General features: G+C 55.1%; 1 protein-coding gene across 1 annotated transcript; it reads left to right on the top strand.

Annotated features, from left to right (window-relative positions):
* The first annotated feature begins 6,269 nt into the window (after positions 1 to 6,269).
* Positions 6,270 to 18,238, top strand: LOC148839828 (photoreceptor cilium actin regulator-like). The gene is made up of 2 exons (XM_088909521.1): positions 6,270 to 9,058; positions 18,118 to 18,238. Exons 1-2 carry the CDS (start codon positions 6,270 to 6,272, stop codon positions 18,236 to 18,238), a joined length of 2,910 nt encoding a protein of 969 aa, XP_088765647.1.
* The last annotated feature ends 721 nt before the right edge of the window (positions 18,239 to 18,959 follow it).

The following is an 18,959-nucleotide window of genomic DNA, read 5'->3' as shown; positions in this document are numbered from 1 at the left end:
TGCTCATGTGGAACAAGCACCAGCAGGTGTGGGGTCCCCAGTACCAGAACTGGGAATCCCTGTACTAGTTTCTTGCTCCCAGTAGAGCTCAGAGTCCATTTAACACTTCTGTCACTAAGGATCTGAATGGCTCCACTCCATTTATGTAATCAGTCTTTCCTCGTCAGGTTTGAGGATGTTTTCTGACATGGAAGTTGTTACATAAGATAAAGACTATATTTAGCCACAATTAGCCCATACCACGTGCTCAGCAATTGTGAAACGACTGAGCTGAATTGGAACTGAAATGACAGAGCTGTGCTGATGTTTGGAGTGCCTGCTTCTAGTGATAAGGTTCCCCCATGGCGTGCTCTGGCTGCACTTTTAGAACCCGCTCCTCCAGTCCAGTCCCACGTCCTCTCACTCCCACCAGCCCCCGTGGCGCCTGCAGCTGCTCTCCACACACCATGTCCTCCCTCAGGTCTCTCCAGGGTGAAGCGCCACTCTCGCTCACACCAGCCCACGTGCTCTCCGGCAGATGTTTGGACACACAGATCATTCTCACGCAGGTTGTTCTCATGCAGGCTGTACTCAAGCAGAGTCTCATGAAGATTGTTCTCATGCAGGTTGTTCTCATACAGATTGCACCCGTGCAGGTTGTATTGCACCCGTGCAGGTTGTTCTCATACAGATTGCACCAGTGCAGGTTGTTCTCATACAGATTGCACCCGTGCAGGTTGTTCTCATACAGATTGCACCCGTGCAGGTTGTTCTCATACAGATTGCACCCGTGCAGGTTGTTCTCATACAGATTGCACCAGTGCAGGTTGTTCTCATACAGATTGCACCTGTGCAGGTTGTTCTCATACAGATTGCACCCGTGCAGGTTGTTCTCATACAGATTGCACCTGTGCAGGTTGTTCTCATACAGATTGCACCAGTGCAGGTTGTTCTCCTACAGATTGCACCAGTGCAGGTTGTTCTCATACAGATTGCACCCGTGCAGGTTGTTCTCATACAGATTGCACCAGTGCAGGTTGTTCTCCTACAGATTGCACCCGTGCAGGTTGTTCTCATACAGATTGCACCCATGCAGGTTGTTCTCATACAGATTGCACCCGTGCAGGTTATTCTCATACAGATTGCACCAGTGCAGGTTGTTCTCATACAGATTGCACCCGTGCAGGTTGTTCTCATACAGATTGCACCTGTGCAGGTTGTTCTCCTACAGATTGCACCAGTGCAGGTTGTTCTCATACAGATTTCACCAATGCAGGTTGTTCTCATACAGATTGCACCTGTGCAGGTTGTTCTCATACAGATTGCACCCGTGCAGGTTGTTCTCCTACAGATTGCACCAGTGCAGGTTGTTCTCATACAGATTGCACCCGTGCAGGTTGTTCTCATACAGATTGCACCAGTGCAGGTTGTTCTCCTACAGATTGCACCCGTGCAGGTTGTTCTCATACAGATTGCACCCATGCAGGTTGTTCTCATACAGATTGCACCCATGCAGGTTATTCTCATACAGATTGCACCAGTGCAGGTTGTTCTCAAACAGATTGCACCCGTGCAGGTTGTTCTCATACAGATTGCACCATTGCAGGTTGTTCTCAAACAGATTGCACCCGTGCAGGTTGTTCTCATACAGGTTGTTCTCATGCTGCTTGTTTCCATGCGCCCAGCAAGCTGCGGTCTGCTGCTGCCCTGGTCGTTTCTTCCCGGAGTCTCTGAGCTGGAGCCTCTGCTGACGGGATATTGCTGTGGTCACAGATCAGGAGGCTGTGGTGGTCCGGGGTCTCGCAGATTGTTGACACAGGAGATCCCACTCTCCTGGAAACAGACCTTCAGTGGTGTGTGCAGCACCCAGGAGCGCTTCATTCTCCATGCTCTGTTCATGTGTTCATCTAGATTCTCAGTCAACTCATTTTGGTGGCTTTAACTCAAAGACTGAGCACCTGGCATTGTGCGTGAACAGTGTTCCATCAGCAAGCCTGTCTGCTCGGGACTCACGATGTACAGAAGCTTCTGCGCGTGCCCGGCAAGCTATCAGTGTTAAACACAAGAAAGTAAGAGTGGTTCACCCTGACTCCGTGTGGGAGCCCTGGTCCTTCACAAGGGGCAACGACTGAGGCCCCAGCCCAGGTTCCACTCAGGTCAGCAGTTTCACCACCAGGAGAGAACTGCCCCAGATTCTCTTCATATACCCCTGTCCTGCCCCCTGAAAGCTACAGGGTTTCCCACTCAGTCTCTGCACTCCTTCCACCTTTTCCTATAGAGACAGCCTGACAGCCATTTTGCCTCTATCACCCTCACAACCATACACACAGTCCCACTCCCCTACAGCACCGTAAAGTGAAAACCCCCAAGTACAGGCACCATGAGGGTGATACACATGCACAACTCACTGGTGTGTATGCTAATATACGTCTGTTTCCTCCTGGTGAGTTGAGTTGGTGGATGGAGGCATTCCTTGGTGCGGTCAGGAATCATCTGTGTTGCGTTAGATTTATTGTTGCAGGGGCTGTTTATTCTCAGACCTTTCGGAGCTCAGTTTTTAATGATGTGGACGTGTGTTCGGAGTCCCCCCCCCCGACCTGAGACAGCTGGTGTGACATCACTTCCTGCGGAGTGCCATGCTGTAAGGATTCCGCCCTGGAGCGCCAACAGCACCCGGCAACAGACAGCAGGGCCGAGACCCAGGGGAGAATACCGTCTCAGTTCTCATCTTCTAAGCCTTTGAAGTGAAGCCAAAAGCGTGGCAGTGACACGGTAATTCACACTGACTCTCGCCAAGAGAACAAAACCGGACGGTCATGTTCCTGCGGAGCCGCCCAGATCGTGCGGATGACACTGACGGAGGTGGAAATTCCCGGGAGGTGTGGAAATAGAACTGCTAGGGGCAGGAGAGGGGCAGGAGAGGGGCAGGAGGGGACCGCAGGAGTGCCAGCTCCTGTGTCCCCTGCCCCACCGCTGCCGCAGACAGAGCTCCAGTCCTGCCATTTTAAAACGAGCGGTCTTGATCCAGCACCTCTAGGCGCGAGTGTAGCTGATAGCAGAGACACAGCGAAGAGTGGCAGCCCTGCCGAAGGCTGGCGTCTCAACCACGGGCCCAGCAGAGCCGTGGGAACACTGTCAGGAGGAGTGGGGCTGCTCATTTTAATTAGGCAGGGCCCGGTGCTTTTCTTATCCACGTCTGCCATTGTTAACTTCGAGCTTGGGAGGAGGATGGGGATTGAAGGCCCTGGTCTTGTTTGTCATCACACCGGTAGCGCATGCAGGGTTCCAGGTACTGGAGTTATCTGTCTGGGGGGTGGGAGGTAGTGTCAGTGAGTGACCAGACACTTGCCTTCCGACCATGCTGAGCCTCATCATCCTTCAGCTCTGTCAGATGAAGCCCATCAGTAATTAAGGCTTAGAGTTAAATGCAAACATCTTAACACAACCTGGGGGCTGTTTTTGGCTCACTGGGACAGGGGGTCACAGCGACGTGCCAGGAAGAGTGGAAGAAGCTCTTGCTATGTTTGGAAAGCTAGCGTCTCCGATTCCATTCTGTAAGATCCCTACGCTATCCCTATGCTCCACTGCTCTCCGCACTTCTGGGTGAAGGGGATCGCGTGCAGGAACCAGACCAGCTGCCCCTCGCAGACGCGCGGACAGGAAGGGGGCCAGCGAGAGGGGGTGGGGACTGCGCGAGGAGGCGAGGCACACGTGAAGAGAGAAGGACAAAGGGAAAGACAGGAAGGAACAGACAGACAGGGAGTGTCACGGGAGCCGGTCCTGACTCCCGCGTAGTGCCTGTTTAGGACCCTCTGCAGACAGTAAAATCCAGAAGGGACTGGAGAAGGACAATAGGGAAAACACGAAGAGGAATGGATGGGATGGTGCCGACGGTGATCCAGGTGCGAGGGGGAGCGCAGGCGAATAAGTCCAGTGGGAGTCCAAAAGGGAAAAACGGGGCGCAGTCCAAAGTCCGGGGAGCCGGGAGATCAATCCAAGACAAACAGTTAAAAACGGGAACAGGAACAGGGAAGTTAAAAACACGATGACGAGGCCAGGAGCTCCCAGCCCCGGACCCAGGCGGTCAGGAAGCCAGGGAATAAGACCTGCCCTCGGGCTACCCGCGAGCCCGGGGAATAGGCAAGCCTTGTGGCATCCATCTTCCAGCCTGAGCCCAGAGCTTAGGAGGCACATAACTATCATAGTGACGGGTCCAACAGGAGACAGGTGCGCATGATAATGAAACTGATAATAAAAGGCCGGCGCGCCCTCTAGAGGAGGGATGACGACTGTGACAGGGAGTCGGGGAATGAGATACAGAGAGTGAGGAGGGCCACAAGGCCCTGCTGAGCCCAGAGAAGAGCCCCCTCAGCCAGCTGGTCCTGAGGCTCACTGACACCAGCCAGCCTCAGGACAACACTGCTAGAGCAACACAAATCAAAATCAACCAACTCACAACACAAACTGGGGGACACACAACACAACACAAACTGGAATGATGCAGGACCCTAAACACACAATACAACACAAACTGGTGCTACAGAACCCTAAATAGACAATATGCACTAGCAGAGTCTTACCACACAGACAGACCTGACACAGACAGACCTGGCTCTCTACAGAGGACAGGCTCAGTGACCACAGCCTCGCCATAGAAACTGGACATAAACAGACCTGACTGTCCAGAGAGGACAGGCTGTGCTCCCACTGCCAGCAGGGAGAAACAGAGATAGAGGTGCACTTTCTGCTGCACTGTGAGAAGCACTCTGGGATTAGACATCCTTCTCTAAAATAAGAATTGTGATCCCAAAATTGCCATACCTGTCAGAATCAACAGCTCTTAGCCCTTCTGGGGGAAGAAAATCAATAAAGCTACAGCTCTGTGTGTGATCTCCTGACACAGCCAGAGGAAGAGTGAACCTGTCTCTCAGTAATAATAATAATAGTACTCTGTCTCTCCAGTTCTCTGTGTGTTTGGTGCCACACTGTGTGTCCAGTTTTTTGTGTGTCCAGCTCCTGTCAGTATGTCCAGCTCCTCTCTGTGTGTCCAGTGCTCTGTGGTCAGGCAGTCCAACCCCTTGCCCCCCTCTTCCCTCTGTCAAGGTCACCAGAGGACAGAAGCAGATTCCACTAATCCGCAGGCAGGGCCTGTCAGATCTGCCACTCTGGAGTCCCAGGTCACAGTGCGCCGCACCCTGAGTCCAGACACAGGGGGGCAGCAGAGACAGCACACACCCAGAACCCTTCACACAGTGCGCACCGCACCCTGAGTCCAGACACAGGGGGGCAGCAGAGACAGCACACACCTACAACCCTTCACGTAGTGCTCATCACACCCTGAGTCCAGACACAGGGGGGGCAGCAGAGACAGCACACCTACAACCCTTCACACAGTGCGCACCGCACCCTGAGTCCAGACACAGGGGGGCAGCAGAGACAGCACACACCTACAACCCTTCACGTAGTGCTCACCGCACCCTGAGTCCAGACACAGGGGGGCAGCAGAGACAGCACACACCCAGAACCCTTCACACAGTGCGCACCGCACCCTGAGTCCAGACACAGGGGGGCAGCAGAGACAGCACACACCTACAACCCTTCACGTAGTGCTCACCGCACCCTGAGTCCAGACACAGGGGGGCAGCAGAGACAGCACACCTACAACCCTTCACACAGTGCGCACCGCACCCTGAGTCCAGACACAGGGGGGCAGCAGAGACAGCACACACCTACAACCCTTCACGCAGTGCGCAGGTTCCCGAGTGGGAGGGTAACAGAAGTGGGTCCGGCTCGGGGGGACAGCACTCGGAACGAGCCCAGGGACCGGCCAGAGCCCCGATCCGGAGACGCAGGCTATCAGCCCCCCAGGAAGGAAGCTGTCCGCAGAGTGGCCCTGGAGCTCAGTGAAGTGGGGGGACTGCGGTGACACCCCATGCGCTCCTGCACGATCGCGCTGGCGGCTGACTGCTCTTCATGGCGTGAGGCCCAGCAGCCCCAGCGCGAGCTATAAAAAGCCACCTCAGCGTCAGGGCTGATTACCTCGATGAGCTTAAGGTCTTGCGCGCGTGTGTGTGTGTGTGTGCTGGACATCTGTGAGCGTACGAGCGAGCCGGCCAGTCCTGCTTCATCCTCCCTGCGGCTCGCTCCCCGAGAGGTAAGAGCATTCTCGCCGAGACTCGAGTGGGCCTGCCGGATTTCTCCCGTCTCCCTGGGGACAGCGCGGCAGCCGGGCGGCATCTGACCATGACAGGCGCCGCTGCCGGATAAGACTCCCGGCTCAATCCGCGCTCATGGGCTGCTCCCCGTCCCGGAGTGACTCCCTCCGGGGGGGCCGGACGCTGCAGCCGGGCCCCGTGGAGAGCACGGCGGAGTCCCCGTCCGACTCGGCTAGCCCGGGGGACACCGACGGAGAGGGGGGGCAGGAGGGCAGGGGCCCCTCTGCCCCCTCAGAGGACCCGCAGGGCGGGAGGCCCCCCTCGCCCGGGGCTGTGTCCTCGGAGGCGGTGTGCCCGGAGAGAGCGGGCGAGGACGGGCAGGGCAGGAAGGGCGCCAGGCGGCCGCGGAAGGGCAGGGCGGCGAGGCCGGGCAAGAAGGAGAAGGGGGCGGCCCCCGGCGAGCGGAAGGTGGACTTCCCGGAGCCGCTGGTCCGAGCGCACCGGGCCGCCTACGCCTACCTGAACCCCAGCGTCTCCCGGTACGAGGCCCTGCTGGCGCTGCTGGAGCAGGCGGCCCAGACCCAGCAGGCCCTGCAGCCCATGGCCTGCTTCCTGGCGCTGCGCTACGAGGAGCTGAACCGCGCGCTGGAGGACATGGCCCGCGGCGGCGAGCGGCTGCTGGAGGAGAGCGGGGAGCAGCTGGCCTGGCCCCCCGGCGCCCCCGAGCCGCCCGACCTGCTGCAGCAGCTGCTCCAGTACACCCTGCAGCGGCTGCGGGCGCTGGGCGGCACGGCCGGCGCGCTGGGGGACGCCGCGCTGCAGGACGCGGCCGACTACTTCGGCTCCCTGGCCGAGCTGCTGGAGGAGAAGCTGCAGGCCAAGCGGGCGCTGGAGGGGCGGCTGGGCCGGGTGCTGGCCCGCCTGGAGGCCGCCGCGCTCCGGAGGCCCGGCCCCCAGGACTCCGCCCTGCAGTCCGAGGACAGCGGTCTCGGGGCGGACAGCGAGTCGCTGGCGGGCCCCCGGCCCCCCGGCGGCCCCCGGCCGGCCCGCGTGGGCAGCAGCCTGTCCCTGAGCTCCCTGGACTCCAGCTGCCCCCCGGCCCCCGCCGCCGCCGAGCTGGGGTCCGAGGGCCACGAGGAGGAGGAGGAGGAGGAGGAGGAAGGCGAGCAGGGCGGCGAGGGCGGGCCGCGGCGCCCCCCCCCTCCCCCGGCCGGGCCCAGCCAGGAGGCGCCCCGGCCGGCGCCCAAGCGCATGGAGAACCCCGAGAACGAGGAGATGACGCTGCGGGTGAAAGACGCCATGAGCGGGAGGATCCGCTTCGTGCCGGCCCCGCAGCGCCGGGGCCCTGGGGGCGGCGCCCCCGCCTGGCCGGAGGAGGGCGAGCGGCCGGCGCGGAGGCCGCAGACGGCGGCGGCGGCGGGGGGCAGGAGGGGGGCGGGCAGGCAGCGGCGCTCCCGCTCGGCCGAGTCCCTGCGCGGCCAGGCCGAGGACCCCACCCTGCTGCAGCTGCAGCGGACGCAGAAGGAGCTGAGCCGCCGGCTGGACAGGATGAGGGGGGCCCCCCCCTCCCGGGACACGAGCAGGAAGAGGGAGGAGCCCCCCACCAGCAGCCCCTCCCCTCCCGCAGCCCCGCAGCCCCCCGCCTCCCAGCGGGGCAGGACGTCGGTGCAGAGGCTGATCGACACCTTCAGCCAGGGCGCCCCCAAGAGCCTGGCCCCCCTCAGAGGCGTGCGCAGGTGCGGGGTGCCCATCCTCCCCGCAGCCCCCCGCCGGCCGGAGGAGCTGGACCTGGACAGCCTGCCGCCGCCCCCGCCGGAGGTCCTGATGGACACCTCCTTCCAGGGCTCGCTGGCGCCCCCCGGGGGCGAGGGTGAGGCTGGAGCCCACACCCCAACCCGAGGACGCTGCCCTGCCCCCCAGAAAGCCGGGCTGTCACAGAGGCTCCGGGCCTCCTTGAGCTCAGTGCCGGTGCTGCCCAACCGGGCCGGCCCGCGCCGCGAGGCCCTCAGCCTGTCCCCGGCACGCCCCGGCAGGAAGGTGGGACCCCGGAGCGGCTCCCAGGACTCCCAGGACTCCCAGGACCCCCAGGACCCCCAGCCCAAGGCCGGGCCGGAGGACCAGGAAGCAGCCAGCTTGTACAGGACGGCCCGAAAGATCATCCACCTGCGCCACAACGCAGACTCCCCCCCGGCCGCAGGGCAGGAGAAGAGAGGAGGGGCCTCTCCGCCTGCCCCAGCCCCAGCCCCAGCACACAGGCCCCCCTGTGGACCCCAGGCCCCCGGCCGGGCTCGGCTCCTGCCCTCCACCCCCGCCAACCCCTCCAACCCGCCCACCCTGCACAGGAGGCTACCCAGCCCGCCCGTCTTCCGGAGCCAGCCCGCGCCCCCTTCACCTGCCGGCCCCCCGGCTCCCCAGATCCCCCCCAGCCCCCCGCAGGGCCCCAGGAGGCTGCCCAGCCCTCCCCAGTGGAAACAAGCTGCCAGCACCCCCACTTCCAGGAGAGACGTCGCCCCCAGTTCCGCCTGCCTCTCTGCCGGTCTGGCTAAGGCTCCATCCCCTCCGGCCTCCCCCCGGACAAGCTACAGGCGGACACCAGGGGGCAGCAACGGGGGGCTCGCCCCCTCCTCCCCCGTCCTCAGCAACGCCCGCTCTGTCTTCTGCCCCGCCTCCCCCTCTCTGTTCGAGGCCCAGCCGGCCCCCGCGCCCCAGGCGTGGCCCCCCCCGGGGGCCTGCGTGCTGCCCCGGCCCTGGGGGGGGCGGCCGTCGCGGGGCAGGCTGCCCCTGGGGGCGACACACAGCCCGCAGCCCTTCGTCAAGAGGAGCCACTCGGACCGGCGGCCCAGCCTCACCCTGCAGCCACGGCCTCTCCTCTCCCCCAGCGGCTCGGTGAGCTCCGGGAGCGAGCCGGCCATCAGCACCCAGGGGTGAGTCTGTAGCCCTCTGTCTCTCCTTGTACACCGTCTGCCTCTCGATTCCCACACCCGTCTGCCTCTCGATTCCCACACCTGTCTCTCTCTCACCTTCTACACCCGTCTGCCTCTCGATTCCCACACCTGTCTCTCTCTCACCTTCTACACCCGTCTGCCTCTCGATTCCCACACCTCTCTCTCTCACCTTCTACACCCGTCTGCCTCTCGATTCCCACACCTGTCTCTCTCTCACCTTCTACACCCGTCTGCCTCTCGATTCCCACACCTGTCTCTCTCTCACCTTCTACACCCGTCTGCCTCTCAATTCCCACACCTCTCTCTCTCACCTTCTACACCCGTCTGCCTCTCGATTCCCACACCTCTCTCTCACCTTCTACACCCGTCTGCCTCTCGATTCCCACACCTGTCTCTCTCTCACCTTCTACACCCGTCTGCCTCTCGATTCCCACACCTGTCTCTCTCTCACCTTCTACACCCGTCTGCCTCTCGATTCCCACACCTGTCTCTCTCTCACCTTCTACACCCGTCTGCCTCTCGATTCCCACACCTGTCTCTCTCTCACCTTCTACACCCGTCTGCCTCTCGATTCCCACACCTCTCTCTCACCTTCTACACCCGTCTGTCTCTCGATTCCCACACCTGTCTCTCTCTCACCTTCTACACCCATCTGCCTCTCGATTCCCACACCTGTCTCTCTCTCACCTTCTAAACCCGTCTGCCTCTCGATTCCCACACCTGTCTCTCTCTCACCTTCTACACCCGTCTGCCTCTCGATTCCCACACCTCTCTCTCACCTTCTACACCCGTCTGCCTCTCGATTCCCACACCTGTCTCTCTCTCACCTTCTACACCCGTCTGCCTCTCGATTCCCACACCTGTCTCTCTCTCACCTTCTACACCCGTCTGCCTCTCGATTCCCACACCTGTCTCTCTCTCACCTTCTACACCCGTCTGTCTCTCGATTCCCACACCTGTCTCTCTCTCACCTTCTACACCTGTCTGTCTCTCGATTCCCACACCTGTCTCTCTCTCACCTTCTACACCTGTCTCTCTCTCACCTTCTACACCTCTCACCTTCTACACCTGTCTCTCTCTCAGACCTGTCTCTCCTTCTTACCTTCTATGTGGCTCTCCCCATTTTCTGTCTTTGATTCTGTGTCTCTGTACCTATCCATGTGTATCTGTGTCTCTGTACCTGTCACCGTGTGTCTCTGTACCTGTCATTGTGTCACTGTGTCTCTGTACCTGTCACTGTGTGTCTCTGTACCTGTCATTGTGTCACTGTGTGTCACTGTGTCTCTTTGTCTCTCTGTCTCTGTTCACCGTATCTCTGCCTGTCACTGTGTCTTTGGATTTAGCTGTATTGAGTATTCAGATAGTTTCACCAGTGAATGACAGTGTTGCCTAAATAGTAACGACTAGCACAAAACATTTGTAGACATTGACAGGCTCTCTCTCTGTTCCTCAGGCTGTGACAGGAGATCAGACACTGGGCTGCAGCTCTATTGAGTTTCCTCCCCCAGTAGGACTGGGAGCTGTTCTGATTCTGGCAGGTGTGCGAATTCTGGGATTAGATTTGTTATTTTAGGGAACAGTGCTTGGCCAGCTGTGCAGCACTGCTTCCAGCGCAGCAGAAAGAGCATCTTTTCCTTGGCTTAAAATACCAAGGCAGACCCCCCTCTATCCTTCTCCCTGTCTGTCTCTAGAATCTGCCATGCGGTCTGCATTCGGCCTGGGTGATGCAGTCAGTCTGTGTTCCTTTCTCAGGGAATATAAATAAGGATGTCCTACGCAATTATCTCCACACTTGGACATTATCCTGTGCAGCTCGTAATCCGTGTCTTTCAAAGACCGGAGTGCGGACAGAGAGTGGAAAGGGAGAAGTTGCATTGAAACACTTGGGGTCCACATGCACTGCAATACAGGATGGCGCTCTCTCTCTCTCGTGGAGGGTCAGCGTGGGGCTGTCTGAGAAACAAGCTGCTGGGACAGCAGCTCTTCCTGGCTGGGTTGCCAGGAACAGGAAGAGTTTCTAGGAATCTGGCGTGACAAGTGTTTGGTCTTAACACCTGTGTCAGACAGGCGCTCTGCCGCTCTCTCCCAGTGTCCCACTCATGACTCCACTCAAGCGTGTTCTGGCCAGCTGTACTGGACACTCGGCAGCGTGCCGGTGGGACAGCGCTCTCTGCTCAGCCCCAGCTCCAGGGTTGTTAACTGCAGATGGTGCTGTTGGAAACAGGGCCAGTGCTCTCTCAGGAGACGGGTTTGGCAGCGCCAGGCTGTGTCAGCAAGGCTTGTGTGTATTTCAAAGTGCAGCTACATTCAACTTTATTTGACATTATACTTCCACAGGTGCATAGTATAGTGAAAAGTGTTTCTCATTAGTCACTCAGGTGCAGTACATAAATAGGACAGAAGACAGGACAATAGACAGTAACACAATAACAATAACAGTGTAATAACATAACAGTGTAATCAAAACTGTGCAAATACACAAACAGAGAAAAGAATACAACAGGACAAAAACAGTGCAAAAGTAATTCGGGGAACAGTGCAAAAATAATACGGTGATTAATAAATATTACAACTAATACAGTTTTACTGAGCTATCGAAGGGACAGTACAGTTTCGGCTTACATTCAGTTGTCGTGTGTGTAGTGGTGTAGGAGTACAGTCCTTGTGGGTACAGGAAGAAGAGAGGAGAGATCATAGTATGATGGGAGGGAGTGGGGGCATCACCAGCTTGATGGCTCTGGGGAAGAAGCTATTTTGGAGTCTAGTTGTGTGCGACTGGAGCGTCCGGAACCTTCTGCCAGATGGCAGGGGGACATACAAGTTATGACTGGGGTGAGTGGGGTCAGACATAATTTTGGTGGCTTTTTTCAGACTCCTGGTGTTGTAGATTTCCTGGATAGATGGTAAGGCACTGCCGATGATGTGCTGGGCAGTTTTGACCACCCACTGCAGGGCTTTACGGTCGAATGCGGTGCAGTTGCCGTACCAGACTGTGATGCAGCTGGTCAGGATGCTCTCCACCGTACATCTGTAGAAGTTGGTGAGGATCTGTGGATGCGGGTGTATTTTCGTCAGCCTTCTCAGGAAGTACAGCCGCTGTTGTGCCTTCTTGATGAGACTGGAGGTGTTGAGTGCCCATGTGAGGTCCTTAGAGATGTGAACACCTAGGAACTTGAAGTTATTCACCATCTCCACCGCAGACCCTTCGATGTAGATGGGGGAGTGGACTTTTCCTTGTCTCCTGAAGTCAACAATCAGCTCTTTGGTTTTGCTGATGTTGAGACATAGGTTGTTGGTTCGGCACCAGTCTGCGAGTTGTTTTATCTCCTCCCTGTAGGCAGTCTCGTCGTTGTCAGTGATCAGGCCCACGACTGTGGAATCGTCAGCATACTTGAGGATGGTGTTTGTGCTGAACTTGGCAGTACAGTCGTGGGTGAACAGGGAGTAGAGCAGTGGGCTGAGCACACAGCCTTGAGGGGTGTTAAGGGTGAGCGTGTTGGAGGTGAGGTTGCCAATCCTGACAGTCTGGGGTCTGCTGGTGAGGAAGTCTAGGATCCAGCTACAGAGGGTTGTATCTAAACCTAGAGCCCTGAGTTTGGTAGCAAGTTTTATGGGTATGATGGTGTTAAATGCTGAGCTGAAGTCAATGAACAGCATTCTTGTATACAGTAGGTGTTTCTTTTATCCAGGTGGGTTAGTGTGGTGTGTAAAGCTATAGAGATTGCATCCTCTGTGGAGCGGTTTGTGCGATAGGCAAACTGGAGAGGATCCAGTGTTTTTGGAATGCTGGCTTTAATGTGTGGAATAAGTAGTCTTTCAAAGCACTTCATTATGATGGGGGTGAGTGCAATAGGGCGGTAGTCGTTCAGGCATGCGGGGGCTGATTTGTTCGGGACTGGCACGATGGTGGTCGTCTTGAAGCAGCTAGGTACAGTGGCCTGGGCCAAGGACAGGTTGAAGACGGCGGCACAGACATCAGCTACGTGCCAGGCACATGTTCTGAGTACCAGGCCAGGGATCCCATCAGGTCCAGCAGCTTTCTGTGTGTTCACTCTCCTTAGGGATTTCCACACATTGAGCCTGGATAGTGTGGGGGGTGGGGTGGCAGGGGAGTCGGCGGTCCAGGTGGCTGGTTCAGGGTTATGAGCTTCGAAGCGTGCGTAGAAGCTAAATAGACAACCTGCTAAACAGCCAACCTGCAGCTCCTTCAGCAAATCACCTGTAATGGCTACATGGACACCCAGTTTTCACTGTATTCATCATACTGCACTACTTGTATATATTGCACACACCATGGACACATAGCAGCTCTACTCATATTGAGTTTTATTCCATTTCTATTACATCTATTATCATGTAACCTTATTTTCGTAACCTTGATTTTGTTATTTTTGTGTTTTTGTGATTTTTGTGATTTCTGTGATTTTTGTGAGCTCGGGGAAAAGACATTTCATTGCCAGCAGCTACTGCTGCACGCCGTACTGTTGTGCATTTGAGAAATAAACTCTGATTTGATTTGAGAAGGTGTTCAGCTTGTTTGGGAGGGAGGGGTCAGTAGCGCTTACAGGGCTTGTTTTGTTCCTGTAGCTTGTGATTGTATTTGTGTCTTGCCACATGCGTCGTGGGCTAGCGTTGGTGTTGTAGCGGGGTTCTCTCTGGGATTTGTACTGGTTCTTGGCAGATTTTATGCCAGCTCTTATTTTTTTCCTTGCCACTCTCAATTCTTCCTCATTACCAGATTTGAAGGCTGCATCCCGGGCTTTGAGCAGGGAGCGGATCTCGGTGTTCATCCAGGGTTTTTGATTTAGGAGTTTGCGTATCTTTTTAACGCTCGCCACATCATCAGCACATTTGCTGATGTAGCTGGTGACTGCTGATGCACGCGTGTCGATATCGGTGTGGGATCCGTGGGTAGCCGGATCTTTGAACACACTCCAGTCTGTGCACTCAAAACAGTCCTGAAGCATTGACTCTGCCTAGATCATAACTGGGAGAAGCCCAGCCACTCTGACACCCTGATTCACAGAGGCTTCAGAGACTAATGAACACAGAGGCTCAACTCCAAAGTTCCCTGTGTGAAAATAACTCTCGCCGCACTGTTGCACATTTAGATACTGTCCCTAGAGGAGAGTAAGTAACTGCCACTCAGCTGAGAGGCCATCGAGTAACTCCTGAGTCGGGACACGCTGGAGTGTACTGTACTCTCTGTGTACTCACTCCTCTACTCTACAGAGCAGAACATTCAGTAACTCCTGAGTCAGGACACGCTGGAGTGTACTGTACTCTCTGTGTACTCACTCCTCTACTCTACAGAGCAGAACATTCAGTGACTCCTGAGTCAGGACACACTGGAGTCATTGAATGTTCTCTGATTTTCCCAGAACACTTGCTTTCTCTTGCTGTAAAAATGCTGTTATACCTGTTTAATAATCTATAATCTTCAAACTTCATCTCCTCGCTAACCTTTTTGTTCTTAAGAACCTGGGCTGTTTTCATTGAATCTTCTGGTTCCTCTTAATACTCCAAAACGTGATTCACCAGGAGCACAAATCTTTTGTGTAAAACATCTAGCTCTTGTCAAATTCATCTAACCTCTATCACTGGATGTGCTACTTTAAGATGGGCTTAAGGTGAAATTCTGCACTGTAATGTATAAAACATTATTATTTACAACAAGAGCTACAGCCCTGGAAAAGTACAACAGTCCTGTTACAATAGGAGCTACAGTCCCAGTGCAGTAGAACAGTCCTGTTACAATAGGAGCTACAGTCCCAGTACAGTAGAACAGTCCTGTTACAATAGGAGCTACAGTCCCAGTGCAGTAGATCAGTCCTGTTACAATAGGGGCTACAGTCCCAGTGCAGTAGAACAGTCCTGTTACAATAGGAGCTACAGTCCCAGTACAGTAGAACAGTCCTGTTACAATAGGAGCTACAGTCCCAGTGCAGTAGAATAGTCCTGTTACAATAGGAGCTACAGTCCCAGTGCAGTAGAACAATCCTGTTACAATAGGGGCTACAGTCCCAGTACAGTAGAACAGTCCTGTTACAATAGGAGCTACAGTCCCAGTACAGTAGAACAGTCCTGTTACAATAGGAGCTACAGTCCCAGTGCAGTAGAACAGTCCTGTTACAATAGGGGCTACAGTCCCAGTACAGTAGATCAGTCCTGTTACAATAGGAGCTACAGTCCCAGTGCAGTAGAACAGTCTGTTACAATAGGAGCTACAGTCCCAGTACAGTAGAACAGTCCTGTTACAATAGGAGCTACAGTCCCAGTGCAGTAGAATAGTCCTGTTACAATAGGAGCTACAGTCCCAGTGCAGTAGAACAGTCCTGTTACAATAGGGGCTACAGTCCCAGTACAGTAGAACAGTCCTGTTACAATAGGGGCTACAGTCCCAGTGCAGTAGAACAGTCCTGTTACAATAGGAGCTACAGTCCCAGTACAGTAGAACAGTCCTGTTACAATAGGAGCTACAGTCCCAGTGCAGTAGGACAGTCCTGTTACAATAGGGGCTACAGTCCCAGTACAGTAGAACAGTCCTGTTACAATAGGAGCTACAGTCCCAGTGCAGTAGAACAGTCCTGTTACAATAGGAGCTACAGTCCCAGTGCAGTAGATCAGTCCTGTTACAATAGGGGCTACAGTCCCAGTACAGTAGAACAGTCCTGTTACAATAGGAGCTACAGTCCCAGTGCAGTAGAACAGTCCTGTTACAATAGGGGCTACAGTCCCAGTGCAGTAGAACAGTCCTGTTACAATAGGAGCTACAGTCCCAGTGCAGTAGAACAGTCCTGTTACAATAGGAGCTACAGTCCCAGTACAGTAGAACAGTCCTGTTACAATAGGAGCTACAGTCCCAGTGCAGTAGAACAGTCCTGTTACAATAGGAGCTACAGTCCCAGTACAGTAGAACAGTCCTGTTACAATAGGAGCTACAGTCCCAGTACAGTAGAACAGTCCTGTTACAATAGGAGCTACAGTCCCAGTGCAGTAGAACAGTCCTGTTACAATAGGAGCTACAGTCCCAGTACAGTAGAACAGTCCTGTTACAATAGGAGCTACAGTCCCAGTGTAGTAGAACAATCCTTTTACAACATGGGGTTTCAGTACCAGTATAGCAGAACATTAATTTCCAAGACGCAAGAACATTTTCAAGAATGATAGGAATAAAATCCAGAAACAGCACAACATTTACAATTGACAAGTAAAAACAGAGGTTCTGGTTCCTTGTTATATGTGCCAAAATGCCTGCAAGTTAAATAAATAACATCCTGTCCCCGCCTATGAATGTAAACAAGCACTGTGTAAATCTATCTTTTGCAAAAATGTACAATATATCCAACTTCCTTCCAGCTTTCAGGCTAGGGATAAAAATAGCCTGCACCAGTTACGATAAAGACACATCCCACAGCCACGTCCTGTCACAGTCTCATAGCCAGAGTCACAGTGACCTCCTGACACAGCCAGAGTTACAGCGACTTCCTGACACAGCCAGAGTCACAGTGACCTCCTGTCACAGTCTCATAGCCAGAGTCACAGTGACCACCTGACACAGCCAGAGTCACAGTGACCTCCTGTCACAGTCTCATAGCCAGAGTCACAGTGACCTCCTGACACAGCTAGAGTCACAGTGACCTCCTGACACTGCCAGAGTTACAGCGACCTCCTGACACAGCCAGAGTCACAGTGACCTCCTGACACAGTCTCACAACCAGAGTACAGAGTACTGTGTGAGAAGGAAGTGAAGATCTAGATCAGAGTGGACAGTAATCTGTGGAGAGGAAGAGGAACTATATCAGTGTGGGCAGAACTCTGTGAGGAGGAAGTGAGGTGCTAGATCAGTGTGGTCGTACTCTGTGAAGAGGAAGTGAAGTGCTAGATCATTGTGGCAGTGCTCTGTGAAGAGGAAGTGAGTTGCTAGATCAGTGTGGGTAGTACTCTGTGAAGAGGAAGTGAAGCTAGATATGTGGACAGAACTCTGTGAGGAGGAAGTGAGGTGCTAGATCATTGTGGCAGTACTCTGTGAAGAGGAAGTGAGTTGCTAGATCAGTGTGGGAAATACTCTATGAGGAGGAAGTGAAGCTAGATATGTGGACAGAACTCTGTGAGGAGGAAGTGAGGTGCTAGATCATTGTGGCAGTACTCTGTGAAGAGGAAGTGAGTTGCTAGATCAGTGTGGGAAATACTCTATGAGGAGGACGTTAGGTGCTAGATCAGTGTGGGCAGTACTATGTGAGAAGGAAGTGACGATCTAGATCAGAGTGGCCAGTACTCTGTGAAGAGGAAGTGAGGTTCTGGATCAGTGTGGCAGTACTCTGTGAGGGGGAAGTGAGGTGCTAGATCAGTGTGGGCAGTACTATGTGAGAAGGAAGTGAAGATCTAGATCAGAGTGGACAGTACTCTGTGAGGAAGAAGTGAGGTGATGGATCAGTGTGGGTAGTACTCTGTGAAGAGGAAGTAAAGTTCTAGCTCCAATGCACAAGGCGTGTGGAGGTCTTCACATCAGCACCAGACAGAGTGTCAGTGCAAACTCTTGCATGAGCCCTTAAGGCGGCGTTTTTTAGAAGTACTTCTCTGCTCCTGAGAGCTATGATGAGGAATCCTGTGCCTTTCTTATTTACTCTGGGACAGGGTTCCCATCCAGGACTAGTGAGCCCCAGTCCTGTTTCTAAAGATTGGGCACACCTGCAAGGCATTAATCCATTAAGCAGGTTTAAGAGAACTCTGGTTCTAGAGCACTGAAGGGTTCAGATCAGCTTCTTCATTAATCACAATGAAATTGTTCCAGGCCTTTAAAAATCAATTATGTTATGGGGGTCTAAGAAGGCAGACACCCTGGAGCGCCCCAGGACCCGAGTGGGAGACCCCCGCTCTAGCAGCTAACTAGAGCAATGCGAACCTGAGAGAGACTATAGCAGTCCTGCCTGTCCTAATCCCCTGCAGATTAGCCCTGTCAGTGGGCAATCCCATTATCAACCTGCCCTACTTCAATAATCCGGCCCCTAATCGGCTTGTGTTTCCCCCCCCCCCAGCCTTGAGGAGGGGCCTGCCTGCGCCAGGGAGCCGTGGGACAGCCAGCACCAATCAGAGCTCAGGACCAGCCGCTCCGCCTCCCACCCGGAGCTGTGCATTGTGGGCCAGGCGCTGCAGTGAGGGCCGGGGGAGCAGATCGGCGCTGGGATTAGGAGTGTTTTTCTCTCCCAGGAGGAGAAAGGCTAATTCCCTCCAAGCGGATTCACCTCTGGCACCCCTTCCCTTCCTGGAACAGCAGCTGCTCGTTTCTGAACTGTTTTTTTTTATTCCTCCAATCATAAGAAACGGTGACCAGAAACAACAGTGTTCCACCGGCCAGAGGTTACAGAGTTTGGCTTGTTTTCCAGCCTGTTTTAGACTTCAGCACTCGAAACATCCCTTCGCCAACCTGCTAATCTGTTGCCTTGTGCAACACCTTCTGCACATGGCTTTTTATCCCAAATCTCGTGACGCTGGCAGCTCATGGGCACTGACCGATCAGCTGCCATCCTGCGGCTGGCCTGGATGACTGCACTCCAGAGGAAGGCGTGACTGGTGTGGCTCTGTCCCCAAGATCGCACAGGACAACGCTGTCCAGCTTTCCCAGAGACACCCTGGGGTCAAAGGGCATGACACAGCTCACGCCTGGTAAAGACATTAAAGCAGGCTCCTGCAGGCAGAGCTCTTACAGGTACCCCCCCTTACCGAAGAGGCGCTCCGTCCTGTAATCTCAGGATAGCGGGGGTCCCGGTCACCCCAGCTCTTCAGGAGACAGCAGCAGACACGCCCCCTGTCCTTCGCCAGACTGCCAGCCACACCACCCTCACGAGCTACAGATCTGAGAGTGAAAGACGTGGACTCA

The sequence above is a fragment of the Atractosteus spatula genome, chromosome 2, assembly GCF_055471065.1.
Source record: "Atractosteus spatula isolate fAtrSpa1 chromosome 2, fAtrSpa1.hap1, whole genome shotgun sequence".
Taxonomy (NCBI): Eukaryota; Metazoa; Chordata; class Actinopteri; order Semionotiformes; family Lepisosteidae; genus Atractosteus; species Atractosteus spatula.
This window is presented reverse-complemented; position numbering and strand designations above follow the sequence as displayed.

Coding starts and splice junctions, on each gene's coding strand:
- LOC148839828 (XM_088909521.1), top strand. CDS start 6,270: ATGGGCTGCTCCCCGTCCCGGAGTGACTCCCTCCGGGGGGGCCGGACG. Junction 9,059..18,117: donor CCGGCCATCAGCACCCAGGG/GTGAGTCTGTAG, acceptor CCCCCCCCCCAG/CCTTGAGGAGGGGCCTGCCT.